The sequence below is a fragment of the Girardinichthys multiradiatus genome, chromosome 17 (genome assembly GCF_021462225.1).
Source record: "Girardinichthys multiradiatus isolate DD_20200921_A chromosome 17, DD_fGirMul_XY1, whole genome shotgun sequence".
In the NCBI taxonomy this organism is placed as follows: domain Eukaryota; kingdom Metazoa; phylum Chordata; class Actinopteri; order Cyprinodontiformes; family Goodeidae; genus Girardinichthys; species Girardinichthys multiradiatus.
In genome coordinates, this window is record NC_061809.1 from 5,046,936 (window position 1) to 5,060,495 (window position 13,560).

At 41.2% G+C, this 13,560-nt stretch overlaps 1 protein-coding gene across 2 annotated transcripts; it reads right to left on the reverse strand.

Moving 5' to 3' along the window:
• Positions 1 to 236: 236 nt before the first annotated feature.
• On the reverse strand, positions 237 to 11,317 carry dera (deoxyribose-phosphate aldolase (putative)). 2 transcript variants are annotated; one of them, XM_047390355.1, is made up of 9 exons: positions 11,143 to 11,314; positions 10,334 to 10,431; positions 10,056 to 10,203; positions 8,317 to 8,412; positions 8,083 to 8,217; positions 5,072 to 5,200; positions 1,994 to 2,106; positions 593 to 742; positions 237 to 492 (listed from the first exon to the last, which is right to left on the reverse strand). In XM_047390355.1, exons 1-9 carry the CDS (start codon positions 11,171 to 11,173, stop codon positions 436 to 438), a joined length of 957 nt encoding a protein of 318 aa, XP_047246311.1. In that variant the 5' UTR covers positions 11,174 to 11,314; the 3' UTR covers positions 237 to 435. The 2 variants fall into 2 exon arrangements, with proteins under 2 accessions (XP_047246311.1, XP_047246312.1); XM_047390356.1 differs by lacking the exons at positions 8,083 to 8,217; positions 8,317 to 8,412 and having other exon boundaries at positions 11,143 to 11,317.
• Between the last annotated feature and the right edge of the window lie 2,243 nt (positions 11,318 to 13,560).

The following is a 13,560-nucleotide window of genomic DNA, read 5'->3' on the forward strand; positions in this document are numbered from 1 at the left end:
TGATGTCCAGGACATACTGTATGATGCATCTACAAATTTGTTTGATAACTTTACTCTGAAAGGCGTTGGTTAAAAGTTGCCTAAAACTTCCATATATTCACATCTCCTATATCCCCTGGATTTACTGCATAAAAGAGGGCGTTTCATTATGTATGGGTTGTTTTTATATATACAACTGCAGTGCCATTTTGCATATAGCTCCTTAAAATTATGGAAAGAATCATCAGAGCTCAGAGTTTAAATGAATGATTTATTACATTAGTAACTCTCATCACTACTTATCTGAAAAACACTTTAATCCTAACAGACATTTAAAATCAATTCAACATGCCTGATACTACTGTCATTGTTAACAAATTTGTTTGTACCTTTCCTTCAATGACTGAGTTGAATGGCATTTTAAATTGTCTGATGCCTTAAACAACAGTTCTGTCTTCAGGCCATGGGCAGCTCATTGTACGCTGCATACTGCCCAGTCACATAGTGGTAGATCTGTACAAGCAAGACAAAGGACAGGGACACGCAAGTATGCCAATGTAACATGTAAATATGTAATAAGCATGTAGAGAAACTTTGTGATTTAAATTCTCACCTGCCTCTCGATGTCAGCCAATAGGCTGCTAGCTCCCAAGCGGAACAGACGAGGGCAGAGCCAATCATTTCCAAGTTCTTCTTTGATCAGAGTTAGCCACACTAGGGATTCCTGTGCTGTCCGAATTCCTCCTGCTGGCTTAAAGCCCACCTACAGTAACAAATACAAATTTCAGTCAATACAATATTTCATGTAGGACCCCAGAATAAATGTTTACTACCAGATAAAAAAAACTTTTTTTAATAACTAGAATGTTAGACATGTTATATTTTTAAGGTTTTTAATCTGCATTAGCCTCTTTAACAAAACATTTAAAACCATTATGTAGATGCCTTTCATCCTTTTGGTGTATTTTGTGAAAGAACAAGGAAGGGCACTGGGAGTTGTAGTCAACTCTCAACTACTATGCCGATGACATGCCAAGCAAGGTAGTTATCTGGCTGACCTATGTTGGCTCCGAGAGCTCGATGTAATGACGACAGACCAACTGGCCAACACATTTAAAGGAACACATCAGGACCACAGAGGTATGAAGAACAACATATGTAATTACTAGCTTTGTGCTGAAGTACACAGAAACAGAACTGATCACTCAACGCATGGCCAAGGGAGGTTTCCTGAGGAGTAGATATACATAAACTAAGCTCATCAGGTGTCACATCCGATGTGTTCATCCTTTAAAAGCCAAAATGTCCGATAATCATTTTCTGCATAATGCTCTACATCAACCTTGCAGAATTCCACCCCATGTCTCCATCAGCTACACACAGCTGGCTGGATTTGAGTTTGTGGTTTATAATTGGCCAGAGGCAGCTCAGAAAGTTCTTCTCTGTCATGATTTGAGGTTTTTTGTTTTGGGTGTGCTTCTGATCATTTTTTTCCAAGAGTTGCTTTAGTTCTGTCCTTAGCCTTTATTTCTTAGGATTCTTGTTCTCTGTTCATTGTGCATTTTGGTTTATGTTCTGTAAGAACTTACTTTGGTTAGATGTTTTATTGCTTCTCTGTTCAGCCCATTTATGTTGTTGTTTCCACTCCCTGCCACAGTCAGCTTGCAATCAGCTTCATTCAGTCCACCTGTCCTTGCTTCAACTGTGCCATGCCACATATATACTCTTTTGTTCTGTTTACTCGTGGCTGGTTTGTTTTGTTTGGCTTGGTTCATTCCAAGACTGGTGTCCATGCCAGTTTACCTAGCCTTCAGCCTGCTGTGAGTTTTATTTTTGTTTGTATTAAAACTTTTTTTTATCTCACCATGCTTTTCATACCTGCCTGTCTGCATAGGGCCCCTACTCCAAGAACCACTTCTCTGTGAGTTTATAATGGAACCGATTTGTGAAAGAGGCTGTCAAGATATATATATAAAACCCTCTGTATACAAAAAAAGAACAAACAAGACTGTACCTTGTGACCGGTGCGCAAAAAGTAGTCACGGATAGCTCTCACCATCACTATGGCAACAGGATAAGTAGCATTGACTGCCTCCTTTCCTGTAGAAGTCTTGATGAAGTCTGAACCTGGTAGGATTAACAATCCCAATCAGCTGGAAGATGTGCGTTAAAGACAAGGTATTTGATATAAAATATTCTTTGTTAACCTTCTTAATTGTGGATGGATGGATGGATGGATGGATGGATGGATGGATGGATGGAATGTGTGTGTGTGTGATCAAAGGTAGTCAGTGGGCTGGATGTGGCCCGCAGGCTGTAAAATGACCACGTCTGCTTTAAACAATGACATTCAGCCCAGGATAAATAGGTGTGGAGATGGAAGGCCTGGCCAGAAATGAGCATATGCTCCTGGCTGACAAAGGATATCTGCATGTTCATGAATACAAAATATGTCCTCCTTCAGATTTTGTGTTTTATTGGCTTTCTTGGTAAAAATAGATGATAAAATGATACTCTAATAGACTTCTCAAAAACTGTGGGCTGCACACAAAATGTCCTTCGGTAGCTCTGATTTATAATGTTCATTTGGTCATTGCTAAGTAGAACAAGTAAAACATTTCCTAGGTCATTAAAGATGTGTTCTACAAATTCTTTTTTCAGTCAAGCCTTTTTTTTAGCCTTCATTCCCTTTTCTCAAACTGGCATATTCTTAAAGATCCATTATGGAGAATCTTAATTACCAGATAATGGCTAATGGGTATTAAATGTTAGGGGGTGGTATGAAAGGGCTATTTATTTGGGTGGGCAACGGATACTAGAAGAGAACAGACGAGTAAAATAGCAGACATCACAGATTAATAGGTTAAATTATCATTTAATTTCAGGAATCTCATGTGCAATTTATAGGAACACTGGGAGATTAAGCAGCGAGTGTGGTGACAAAAGCGATGCATTACGATAATGAGCTCTATTTAACAGAGCCCCTGACAATTTGGTGTTGTAATTGGCTCATCATGTGATGGCTAGTTAAGCAGATACTGTGTATGTTCAAATGTTTGTGTGGAAATGTTAACAGTGCCTTCTGAATTCATATTGCTTACATTTTTTCACATCTTGTCCAACCACACACCTTAACGTATTTTGAAGGTTTTTTTTGTTAAACAGCAGCACAAAGGAGCACATAATTGTCAAAGTTAGTTAAATAAACACTGGGCACTCATACACTCTCATAGCCTTGATTAAAATCCAGTGCCACCACTTGCCTTCAGAACTCTCCTAATTAGAAAACACAAAGCCCGGTTGTATGTAATTTAATGCATAAATAGGTCAAAGGTATAACTGAACAAAGAGCATTATGAAGCCCAAGGAACACCGCAGGATCGGGTTCTAAAACAATATCCTAAGCTTTAAACATTTCACAGAGCTCTGTTAAATCCATCATCTGAACATGAAAAGAGGATGGACCAACTGCAGACCTACCAAGACATGGACATCCACCTAAACTGAGGCTGGTCAAGGAGAGCATTGATTAAAGAAGCAGCTCAGGTGGGAGAATCTGGTTACAGAAGGAACTATTAATTATGGATTATACAAATCTGCCATCTATGAAAGACAGACAAGATTGTTGAAAGATGGGCATTAGAAGTATTTTTGGCAGTTTGACAACATCATCCTGTGGAAGTGTTTTTCTTTAGAAGGAGAGGAAAGCTGGTCGGTGTTGACAGGGAGACGGATAGGGCTACAGTTAATTCCCAAAATATTCACATCCCTTGCAGATTTAGAATTAAAGTTATTTTTAATCAACCAAGAAATTTCTTTCTGCTAGGAAAAAGATAGAGAAAATGTACAAGAAGCATCAATTTAAACAAAATAATTTCAGCTTGTAGATGTGCAAAGTTGGTAAAGACACTTACTAAAAGCCAGCTTTGAAAACCATATATAATTATTGCTTCCGCTTTACAATTATGCACTACTTTGTTGGTCTGTCTGACAAATTTCCAAAGAAATAACTTACAATTTGTGGCTGTAATGTCACAATATGTGCAAAAGTCTAAGAGCCATTAAGGGGTCCACATTTTAAAACCACATATGTGACGACAAATATGGCTACTGTGTAAATGTCTGGGCCATAATAAGCCGTTTTAAAGCTGCAGTAGATAACTTTTGTAAAAATGTATATTTTTATATATTGTTTTAAAACTGTCACTATGTCCTGTTAGTATAGTATGATAAGATGCTCTGTCAAGAAAATCAAGCTCCTCTTGCTCTTCATAGTGCTCCTACTGCTATTTACAAACAAACACCGCTCCCGGTCAGAAACAACCAATCAGAGCCAGGAGGAATGCCTTAGCAGTGTCAATCATGCTTGTGTACTCGCTGATCACACACCTCCCCACTTGAATCCCCACTGACTGGCCCCCTTTTCTTTTATTATGGCCTGTGTTTTCTTATTAGTAAAAGACATATTACAGCTCCTTGTCTGCATATGAAGATGTTTCAACATTGTGTTCTAAAACTGAAGAGGAAATGTCATTAATCATTAGAAAAAAACAAAAAAATCCTAAGTCCAATGATATGTTTTACCACCAATTCTGAATGACTCCAATTTAATCAAGAAGCATTTCTTTCCAGAACATATGATTTTATACATAAAAAATAAATTAATTGCTACATCATTATTAGGTTGTCCTTTTCTTATTTTAGACTATGGTATTTTGACCTTTACGGGTGCTGCACTTCTGTGCTTGAGAGTTCCGCCTTCTGTATTCCCCAAAATTGGTTCATAAATTAACATTAAGATAATAAAGTTTTGCGTGTCAGAACCGATCCTGTCTGCATTGAGAGGGGAACATAAACGATAATAGATTTTCTGTCTCACACCTAGTAAATATCATGAGGAATGACAATAAATAAATCTTGAATATATTTCACCTGATATATCAAATTGAATTTCATGGAAAATCATCACTGGGAATCTGGTGACCAAACTCCAGTCTTTTTGTGTGAAGAATGCTTTTGTGGTACCATTTTTAAAAGAACAGACCAACTGTCATCTTCACAAATGTAAAGAAATGTGTGTTGTGGGACTGACCAGCCATCATGGCAACCATGCTGGCTTTGTAGATGTTGGTGAAGTTTCCCAGGTCTCCAGTAGCCAGAATTGTCTTCATGTGGGTGTCACCACAGGCCTCTCGAAACTGGCGAATCTCACTGTACATGGCTGCAGAGAGAAAAAGGACAGACTATAAATAAGACAAAAAGATGGCGGTTTTATTCTTTAATCTTGTGTATTTACACAGTTCTGTGAACACTACACTAAAGAAGAGGTCATGAACATCAGACATATTACGCCGGCATTTTATTCCCCATTTGTATTGCTACAACTGCTGATTTTTCAGGCATTGAGGTCAAAAGCACCCATACCTTTAGACACAAACTAAAACACTGTAGGAGAGGAAGATGTGTTGAAGAGGTTGTTCGCATTTGCAGCCTCCAGACACCACCGCTCAGTATGTTCCTCTCCAATGTGTGTTAACTGTACGTCAAAGTTAATGAAGTCAAGCTACTGATAGAAAAAAAGGTACTTTTTTATCTCCCATTTTATGTCTTGAGAAGAGGCTGTGCGGATCTGCACCACAACATGCAGGCTTCCAACTCTTCTTGGCAGAATGCAGCACGAAGCTCTCCAGTAAATCTACAGATTTCTACATCAACAGTGACTGGTGCACACATTTAACAGTGGTCTTTCAATGTTGTCACCCAAATATGGATTTTTTTTTTAATCAGCTGTAATGCCTTCTAGATCCACAACCTAACATGCTGGAAGCACAATGGATGCTCACCAACCAGATCCTGTGTGTGGAGCAGATAAACCCTGACATCTCAGTTATCGTTCTTGGTGACGTCAACAAGGAAAACCTCTCATATGTATGAGGTTTATAAAATGCCCGACCAGAGAGAAGGCCACCTAGGATCCCTGTTACACAACTGTAAGCAGACTGCATCTGTTCCCCATGCTGCACAGTAACTCACTATATGTTCAATCTTTTTAATGTAAATTGTATTTCTTCATTGTTTTCAGGCCATGTCTCTCTTGTAAAATACATATTTAGTATGGAATGGAATTAACCAGGTTCAATAAATAACAAAACTCTCAGACCAAGTGACGATAAATCTGATTCCAACATACAGAAAAAAATTAAAGGCTTTAACACCTGTTGTGAGAAAATCGGGGAAGTAGATTAAGGAGGCTGTGGTTGGATCTGCGGACGTGATTGGACTGCACTGATAGGGAGGTTTGACAAACCCTGGCAAAGTAGGAAGCCAGCAAAGGGGTTGGAAAGGCTAAACAACAATACTCAAAGAACTTACAACAAACGTTCTGCTCAAACGACTGCTTGTGTTTGAAAAGGGCTCAGACAGCAAACAGACTTCAAGTCTAAAGCCCCCTACTCAACCAACAATTCACAATAAGGCTAAGCGACATCTACTGTCGATTTGACATTCGAGGAAGCAGTCCTTCCTGCTTCCTCCACACCACCCTGGACTTTGAAACCTCCAAACATTCAGCTCCTTAACCCCTCCATCATCAGAGACCTGGGATGTTACTCTGCTACCTGCGACTCCTTAGGACCCTCCAGCAACACCACAACACCCTTCTGCATTGTATGGTATTTTTTATTTGAAAGGGGACAGTGCAATTTAAAAAGAACGCATGAGAATTCATGAGTAAAATTAGCCAAAAGGCTATTTTTCATCTGAAGTACACCAGGCCATGATGGGGAAAAGGATGTAAATTAACTGTTTGGAAGACAGCAGGGACCTGACTGTCTCTCCTTCCACCCGGAAGCACACTGTCTCAGTCTTCACTGATCCCTTTAACACCCCACTGGAGTCATGTCTCATCCCAACCAGATTCAAGGCCTAAAATACACCTAAAATAACTAGACTTGTTGACTACAGACCGGTTTCCCTGGCCTATAGTCATAAAGTCCCTCATGCAACTGATGGTGTCACATCTACCATCTATCACCAATCAGCCTTTAACAGCATCGTCCCAGCCCTCCTGTAAGCCAAGCTGGCCCGGCTGAATGTGCCCGACTCTTTTTGCAGATGGATCACAGATTTCTTGTCTGACAGGAAGCAACATGTAAAGCCGAGAAAGTGAATATCTAACCCACGGACCATCAGTACTGGATCCACTCAAGGCTCTGTCGTTCTTCCCTCCTCTTCTCCTTCTACACTAACAGCAGCACCTCCAGTCATCAGTCTGTTGAACTCCTACGTTTATATGTTCTGAGGAAAATAAACTTTCTCTAGCCAGAAGAACGTAACCGGTTAATTGAAATGATGGTGCACTTCTACACTGCCACCATGAATTCATCCTCTACTCATCCATCTCCTACTGGTATGCTTCTGCCACTGTGGAGGGTAAAAAGAGGCTCCAGCTTGTCTTCCAATCTGCAAAGAAGCTAAATGACTTCGGTCTTCCCTCCTACAGCACCTTTATGCCTGCAGGACTCCACCACCAATAATCAAAATAAATTCCTTGTCAGGGTAACAACCGAAAGGGTGACAATCGTGATTCTGACATTTTTTACACGATCACACAGTCCATTTCCTCATATCCCTTTCCTCTGTTAATGTGTATGAAGAAAGAGGCTTTTGTTTAGAATACGTTCTAGAATAATGAAACATACAAAGGTATTTGATCACACCATCAAATCAATTAATTCTAGTTTTCCAATCACTTCCATGGCTGCAGGTGTGTAACGTTTGGTCAGGAGAAATTTGACTGGCCTGCAGAGTCCTGATCTCAACCTTCTTGAACACCCTAGGATGAATTAGAGCGAAGGCTGCAATTCTGGTTTTCTCCTCTAACTATGAACACACTCCTAAACCTTGTGGAAGATGTTTACAGGCTTGTTAACGTTGCTGTTGCTGGCATCAGTAGGTCCAGCTTAGATTAGGATGTTGTCAAAGTTAACGTACATGTAGAAGTAGACAGACAAATATTTTGGCAATATAGTGTATCTCAGTAGTTCTGCTGCTGCAGAACATTCAGAGCACCTTTACTCCCTCTGTAAGTAAATAAAGCTGTACCTTCCCACTGTCCTGTAAGAGCAAGCGTCCTATTGATGACAATATCAATCTCTGTAGCACCGTCTCTCACTGCCATATGGACCTCCTGCAAGCGGGTCTCCAGGGGTGTCTGCCCAGCTGGAAAGCCAGTTGCAACTGGGAAAAATTGGAGACACACAAACTAAAATAAATGCCAGCACATCCTAGACCTTTAACCTATTCAAAGCAAATGTATATAGATTCCAGGTGACTGACCTGACGCAACAGGGAGGCTGGAGTTGGCTGCTTTTAGTGATCTGACAGCATCAACCACACGAGATGGATATACACACACTGCTGCTGTAGATATTCCTGGATCACATCAAGAAGCTGGGTTATGTAGATAAACTGATCTGTGTCTCCCTCTGCAGGTTAAACTCATGCATTCAATCCAGTCAGTCAGTTAGTCATTTTCTATACCACTTCTTCCATAGTGGGTTCGGGGGGAAGCTGGTGCCTTTCTGCAGCATTCTATGGGCGGGAGGCGGGGTAAACCCTGGACATGTCACCAGTCCATCGCAGGCATTCAATTTAATTCAATTCAGTTTTATTTATAAAGCAACAATTCACAACACACGTCTCAAGGCACTTTACGAAGTAAATTTAATCAAATCCAACAGATTTCAAGTCAGGTACATACATTACAATTAATCCTAACTATCAAACAGTGCAGTCGGATTCAGTTTATTATTCAAATTGGTAAAAAAGTTTTTCTATGTAAGGAGCCCCAGCAGATTGCATCGAGTCAGTGACTTGCAGCATTCATTCCTCCTGGATGAGCATGTAGAGAGTGGAGAGGAAAAACTCCCTTTTAACAGGAAGAAACCTCCAGCAGAACCAGAACCAGGTCAGTGTGAGGGGCCATCTGCCACAACCGACTGGGGGTTTGAGAGAACAGAATAGAGACACAAAAAGAACACAGAAGCACTGATCCAGGCGTACTTTCTATGGGAAAGAAAAGTGAAACGTTAACACACTGATGCAGTGCTTCTCTGTAACATCTACAGTCTAAAAGTCTGATGAAGGTACCAGTTTACAGCTATTTATTAAAGAATATGTTGCTGTTTCATAACATAACCATAACTTTTAAAAGTGGATACATTACTCTGTGAACAGCTAGCTTCTTCAGCAATTATGGTTTATGGCAGGACAACTGACTGTCCGCTGGCTTCCCCATAATTGTGCAGGCCATGATGTAACATGTCCGTATCAAAATCCTTTTCATTGGTCTAATATAAAATTCTAACATTTGAGAAACTAAATTATGAGTTGTCAACAACAATTCAAAGGCTTGAATCAACTATTGGCTAACAGAAACATGATTAATGAGAGTAAAATCAAACACAAAATAAAATGTTTTGCAACAAAAATGTTGGTATTCACATATAGAAGAGTCTGGGTTGGCAGTAGCCACAACTGGGCTCTGTTATGCATAAACTTTGGTGAAGGGAGGAATATGGTGTAGGGTTTTTTTTTTTTTTACAGGAATTGGGCTTGGTCCCTTAGTTTGGGGATGGTCTCGCCGGATTCAACATCACAGTGCATGTTTGCTTTATGGACAAAGCAAAGTCCATAAAGACATGGATGAACAATTTGGGTGTGGAAAAACTTAACTGGTCTTCACAGAGTCTTGATCTCAACCTGAAAGAACACCTTTGGGATTAATTAGAGCAGATACTTTGAGAAAGGCCTTCTTTTCCTACATCACTATCTTACCTCACAAAATAAATTCTTGAAGAATGGGAAAAAAATCCCATAAACACACCCTTAAACCTTCTGGAAATCCTTCCCAGAAACGTTGAAGCTGTTATACCAACATAGGGTGGGCTAAAAACATATTAAACCCTATGGGATAAGAATTGGATGTCACTCAAGCTTTTATATGTGTTATGGCAGATGGGTGAATACTTTTGGCAATTATGTGTATTTACAGTGATGCCTTCAGCAGGCCAGACCTTTGTCATGCATATCAATCTTCTTGAGAAGGTCATATCGGACCGGCTGGATAGCTTTCACACAGAGTCGATGGACATTCGATGGTGTATCATCTCCAGCCAACGTTGTCAAATCAATACATGAAACAGCCTTCAGCAGCCAGGCCGTCTGCAGGGTAAATATGGAAAAGCTGATCTGAATATCAGGCAATATTAGAAACTTCAAGTAGTTTGGCCTGCATGGTATGTGAACATTTACACAGTAAATCCCTCTACACATGCACTATGGAAAAGCTCACCTGCCACTGTCTCTTGGGGACCTTCAGGCTTTGGATGTGCTGAGCCCTCTTCAGTACTGCCTGTGTATTCACTGTCACCTTGGATAACCCTTCCAGGTCTGACTCCAATAAATGGTGGGTAGGTAAATAGGTAGGTAGGAAGAACATGGTTATTACTGGCATCAGTTTCTCCTACACATTTACATTTTTCTTTAAAAACTGTTTTTATAATTTGTCATTTAGTTTAGAATTGTTCTGACAAGGTTTGAACTGTCTATATGATTCTCTCAGATCTTTCTCCTCAATCTGCACCTCACCTCTGGAAATCATTGACTCTCTTCCACTTTTTAAATGCCATCTAAAATCTGCGTTCTCTGTTTCACTGTTTACAATGTCATTATTTACACAACTATGAATTTGTATGCATAATCTGATGTGGATTACAGAAAATCCAGAATAAACTTGTGCACCTAGATCTTGTTTTTTTTTTTTTATATAATTAAAAGTATACAATAATTGTATTCTGGAAAAAGAGGTTTAAATTGACTTTTAAAATTGAAAAAAAAAAACACAACGTTAAGAAATTTATGAGTGAATTTAAACTAACAATTAGAAAAGCAAAATGGCTTTTAGAGCTCCCCCTTTGTCATGTTAGAAACCTTCCCAGCAGTCATCCTGCAGGTTACTGACCCTGTGGTACTCATTTAACTCTGGAATGTTCATGTTTTCTCACTTAAATCTCTCACTAGGGAAGGACTGGGACAGAAATGTCTGTTTTTATGAAAAATCTAAAAACGCTGCACGTGTCTATAACAAAGTGTTTCACTTACCGAGGACAGTTCCTGGGTTCCTGGCTGACATGTTCACCTACAGATGTGTGTGGAAATCGGATTTAGGGTCACTCATTTACAAACCTAAGAACTCTGTACTGATGAGCCTTTCACAGCGCTGCTAGCAGAAAGCCTGCTTCCTCCTGTGGACAGCACGTGACCGACCACGTGTGAAGCTACGTTTTCCACCAGAGGGCGCTAGGCGCTACATTCCCAAGTCCTATAACTGTGGTGATGTCTTGTAACAGTTCATTACAGAAGTTGTGGGAGTTCGGTTTAATGTGTCCATCTAAATTTGTGAATGTGATACTTTACAAGAAATAGAAGAGGTTGGATGAAAAAGATTCCGTATTTATCTAGGTCCTTATTCACAGGAAAAAAAAACATGTCCATTTCTTAAAAGTGAATTGTTTGTCCAGTTTTCTGTCTTATGTATTGCTGTACTGTATATCAGTCCAAAGCAACCTGCTGTACAAACATTGATAGATAAAAAAAAAAAAGAAGATCACAGATAGTTTCAGTTTGTAGAACACCGACTGTATAAATGTTATGGAGTATTTTAAAAGAGACTTCTTTAATAACACAAAATGTAGCCCCCAGTAACCAAATGGGGTTCCATTTACTCTAACTTTAAAATGATGACCATTAAGCTTTTGTAAAGCGTTTACTTGACATAACATGACATTACGTGACATAATACTACTGATTATTATCAGTAGTATTGGGTCAATGGGTTATTGATCTGGATGCTGGGAGTGAACACATTGGATTTACATAGGAGGACATCAAATGGCAGGAGGTCAATGATCGACTTTGTTGTCGTATCATCAGACGTTCAGCCGCATGTTTTGGACACTTGGGTGAAGAGAGGGGCTGAGCTGTCCCAGTGGCAGAGGCAAAACCCGGGCCTGGGAAGACTTCGGTGAGGCCATGGAGAAGGACTAACGGTTGGTCTCGAAGCGATTCTGGCAAACCATCTGCCGCCTCAGGAGAGGGAAGCACTGCTTCTTCAACACTGTTTAAAGTGGGAGGCTGCTGACCTCGACTGGGGACATTATGGAAACAGAGGCTGGGGACTCGGGGTTGGACTCTTTCATCACCCAGGCTGAAGTCACCGAGGTGGTTAAAAAGCTTTGCGGTGGCAGGGCTTCGGGGGTGGATGAGATCCGTTCTGAGTACCTCAAATCTCTGGATGTTGTGGGACTGTCATGGTTAACACGCCTCTTCAGCATTGCGTGGCGGTCGGGAACAGTGCCTCTGGACTGGCAGACTGGGGTGGTGGACCCCCTTCATAAGAAGGGTGACCGGAGGGTGTGTTCCAACTATAGGGGGATCACACTCCTCAGCTTCCCTGGTAAGGCCTACGCCAGGGTATTGGAGAGGAGAGTCCGGCCAGTAGTCGAACCTCGGCTTCAGGAGGAGCAGTGTGGCTTTTGTCCCAGCCGTGGAACACTGTACCAGCTCTATACCCTCTACAGGGTACTCGAGGGTTCATGGGAGTTTCCCCAACCAGTCTACACGTGTTTTGTGGACCTGGAGAAGGCGTTTGACTGTGTCCCTCGTGATGCCCTGTGGGGGGTGTTCCAGGAGTACGGAATCTGGTGAACTTTATTAGGGAACATCCGGTCTCTGTACAAGCGGAGCAGGAGTTTGGTTCGCATTGCCGGCACTAAGTCGGACCTGTTGCATGTTGGACTCCGGCAGGGCTGCCCTTTGTCACCGGTCCTGTTCATAACTCTTATGGAGTAGAGCTGCTGCTCCTCCACATCGAGAGGAGCCAGTTGAGGTGGCTCGGGGATCCATAGCAGATGCCTCCTGGATGCCTTCCTCAGGAGGCGTTCCAGGCACGTCCCACCGGGAGGAGGCCCAGGGGACGGCCCAGGACATGCTGGAGGGACTATGTCTCTCGGCTGGCCTGGGAGTGTCTTGGCCTGTAGTGTTAAATAAATAGTGTGGGTGTTATATTAACAACACAGAGGGGTAAAATACTATTGCCAGTGGCAAGGCGGAGGTAGGCTTGGGGTCTTTATTTATTTTTTTTGTTTTTTTTCCTGCTCTCGGTGGAGGTGGAGGCTTTTTCTCTGTTTCCCGCACCCCTCCCATATCTGCCCTGCTTCAGCTCTGTGTCTTGTCTTTTTTTGGAGCCTCTTTTTTGCATATCTTCCAAATTCTTCCAAAATATGGATTTGGTCAGCTGGTCTCTCAATGCAATTGATCAAATTTTCTCGACGAGAAGACAGGGGTCGGGAGAGCCCACTTGCCTGGACGGGACATTTTTCTCCGGATACACGATGGACTCCTGGCAGAAGTGGAGGATTGGGTGTCTGTCGATAATGTCAGTCGAGGATGTGGAAGATGTGTATATAATTGGATGTTTGATATCAGGATTTCTGCTTTTAGGAGTCAGCGGTTACCTGG